Source organism: Gastrolobium bilobum, unplaced genomic scaffold (genome assembly GCF_033153095.1).
Source record: "Gastrolobium bilobum isolate Gb01-03AN ecotype WA unplaced genomic scaffold, APGP_CSIRO_Gbil_v1 utg80189, whole genome shotgun sequence".
In the NCBI taxonomy this organism is placed as follows: domain Eukaryota; kingdom Viridiplantae; phylum Streptophyta; class Magnoliopsida; order Fabales; family Fabaceae; genus Gastrolobium; species Gastrolobium bilobum.
This window is the reverse complement of record NW_026899312.1, coordinates 1-3,274: the sequence shown is the minus strand read 5'-3', so window position 1 is coordinate 3,274 and position 3,274 is coordinate 1. Positions and strand designations below refer to the sequence as shown.

The 3,274-nt window shown below is 37.0% G+C and overlaps 1 protein-coding gene across 1 annotated transcript; it reads left to right on the top strand.

Annotated features, from left to right (window-relative positions):
• Positions 1-1,236: 1,236 nt before the first annotated feature.
• LOC133289380 (uncharacterized) lies at positions 1,237-3,229 on the top strand (the record flags this gene model as incomplete). Its single annotated transcript, XM_061487298.1, has 1 exon — positions 1,237-3,229. A coding segment is annotated over exon 1 (1,993 nt), but the record flags the coding sequence as incomplete, so codon positions are not given.
• Between the last annotated feature and the right edge of the window lie 45 nt (positions 3,230-3,274).

Sequence of the window (3,274 nt, the reverse complement as noted above, 5' to 3'; positions counted from 1 at the left end):
TCAAGTAGAAGATTACCAAATCCAGTGTAATAATTAACTTGAACTTTTTATTTAGTTATCATCTGGATTTTATTACAGAACTATTATGAGCATCCATAGAATGATTAGTTTCATGTCTCTAAGACTAAAATGCAGCTTTATTAATTTTGTTTAGATTCTGACTTAAATTAGAGTATTGATTCTGTTGGCTGAAATATTGTTAGCCTTATTTTTGGTACAAGGATTTTCCAAACATGTGATCTTCCTATAATGAATAGATACAACATACAAATGTTTCTATTTGTCTATAAAATTTATTTCAATCATGTGTTCGTATTGTGCTATTGTAAAATTCTTAATTTCCTTTTCGAGTTTAATTATCATCTTTATTCAGAAAGCTATATTTACCTAAACCCTTTTTTAATTGTATATTTACAACCACAGTTATGCAGTTTTTTTTAAATACATTGTGCAATGTACTTGAATAATATTGAACAACAAATTCATGAAAATATACACAATCCCTATCCCTTACCACCCATTTTGCCTCTGTTTGTTTCATGACTCATTTTTTCTATATTGGTGTTATTGGTGTTGTCAGCTAGAAGAGTAAGGAAGGTACTGTGATTATTCCAGTAGGTAATGTTGGCCTATTTTTGGCTTTTTATTTTGCATTCATTACCGCAGGTTCATTTTTAATACTTTTATTTATTTCATTTATATTTGCCTTGTTCCAGATAAGAACCGCAGTTCTTGGGTATCTTCTGCAGTAGAAGAAAGGAACACCTAGAATCGAAAATCTGGTATTACTTCTATTCAATTTATGTTAGACAAAGTACACTAAATGCATGCACTGAATCACAGTGTCTTCGATGATGATTGATTGCTTGTGTTTTTGTATGTAGTATTGGAACTCCAGCCTCTTGGAGTTCACACAATACAACTAATTTTTGACCTATGGAACTAAATACGAAAGTCTCGACTAGTCCTTTGTGCGTTGTAAACATAATAGGGTCAGACATAAGGCTATCGTATATTTAATTATTAGGTTATCGTAAACCTAACCAGCATATTACAACCCAATCTACATGGTTCTGATCACCCCTAAACCTAAAACCAGATTATACAACCCTTAAAGCAACGTAAGCCTAAACCCCAAATCAAACAATAGTTGTGGTGACAGTACAACGAATGTGCATAAGTACAAATCCTATTCGCCCACATCTTACACAACTCAATTCCTTTTTTTCAGTGCGGATGGATAAATCATGGAAATCAAAACCACGAAATACAGTTGAATATGAACAAGGAGTTAGGGCATTTATTGAATTTGCTATAACACATAGCTCTGCTGAGGGCTTGATATTATGTCCATGTTCACGTTGCGGATTTAGAAAGTGGCAGCCACAAGAAATTGTGTATGACCATTTGATTTGCACAAAATTCCCTGAAGGTTACCTTTTTTGGGTTTTTCATGGAGAGTCACGTGCGGGAGAAACCAGCAATGCCGGTAAGGAAGATGAGCTGCATGGAGGACAAGACAACGCTGTCCATGAGGATCCAATACGAAACATGGTAAATGATGCGTTTGGAGTGGATGGCCAACATCATGCCGAAGATTTGCCAAATAATGGAAATGGAGAAGGTAATGGAGGAAAAGATTTTTATGAGTTACTTCAAGATGGAGAACAACCCTTGTATGAAGGGAGTAACAAATATTCAAAGCTATCCTTTATTGTTAAGTTGTATCATATAAAGTGCTTGTGCGGGATGAGTGACAAGGCTATGACTTTGATATTGGAGCTATTGCACGATGCATTTCCTCATGCTTTGATTCCAAGTTCATTTTACGAGGCTAAGAAAACTATTACGAAGTTGGGACTGGATTACGAGAAGATCCATGCTTGTCCACAGCATTGTATGTTGTATTGGGGTGAGGATAATGTTGACAGACAATTTTGCAAGGTCTGTACCAAATCTAGATGGAAACCTTGTGGCAAAGGAGGTGAACAACAACATGGAAATAGGCAACGTAAAGTGCCTGCCAAAGTTGTTCGTTACTTTCCACTTAAACCACGCTTACAAAGATTGTTCTTGTCTACAAAGATTGCCGAAGACATGAGATGGCATGGTACCGATGGTGATAACGATGGTTCCATGAGGCATCCTAGAGATTCAGAAGCTTGGAAGAATTTTGATTCCTTACACTCCTCATTTGCATCAGACCCACGCAATGTTCGACTTAGGTTGGCCACAGATGGTTTTAATCCATTCGGTAATATGAGCTCCAGCTACAGTGTTTGGCCAATTATTTTAATCCCCTATAATACGCCTCCATGGTTGTGTATGAAGTCCACGTCATTTATTATTTCAACATTTATACCTGGTAAAAAAATGTCGGGAAATAATATTGATGTGTACTTACAACCGTTGCTGAAAGAGTTGATTGAATTATGGAATGAAGGTGTAGATGCTTATGATGCTTCGACACGGGAGATGTTTAAGCTACGAGCAGCTTTAATGTGGACAATTAGTGATTTTCCTGGTTTGGGTAATCTATCTGGGTGGAACACACACACTGGGTTAGCATGCCCCGTGTGCAACTTTGACTTTGAACCTACTCGTCTTTATCATAGTAAGAAGTGGTGTTTTATGGGTCATCGACGTTTTCTTCAGCAAAGACATCAGTTTAGATTGAATAAGGTTCGATTTAATGGAAAACAGGAACTACGCAATCAACCAAGGATATTATCTGGCTGCGAAATTCTTGAACAAGTTCAAAATGTTAATGTTACCTTTGGTCGACCACCCGAAGTCAGCGGAAGAGGGAAAAGATTACGAGTTGGTGATCGTGATGCACAAGGCAAGGCCCCACAATGGAAAAAGAAGAGCATATTCTTTGACCTTCCATATTGGAGACATAATTTATTGCGTCATAATCTTGACATGATGCACATTGAGAAGAATGTCTGCGACAATATCATTTACACCTTGCTTAATGATTCATCAAAATCAAAAGACCATTTGAATGCTCGAAGAGATCTACAACGAATGGGCTGCAAGCCTGACCTTTGGCCAAATGAGAATGGAAAATATCCTTTAGCAGTGTATACAATGACCAATCAAGAGAAGAAGGCTTTTCTGAAGACATTGCGGAATATCACTGTACCAGACGGTTATGCAAGCAACATATCTAGATGCATTGATGTTGATTCTATGCGCATGAATGGGCCACTGAAAAGTCATGATTGTCATATATTGATGGAGCAACTACTACCATTAGCTACTAGAATAT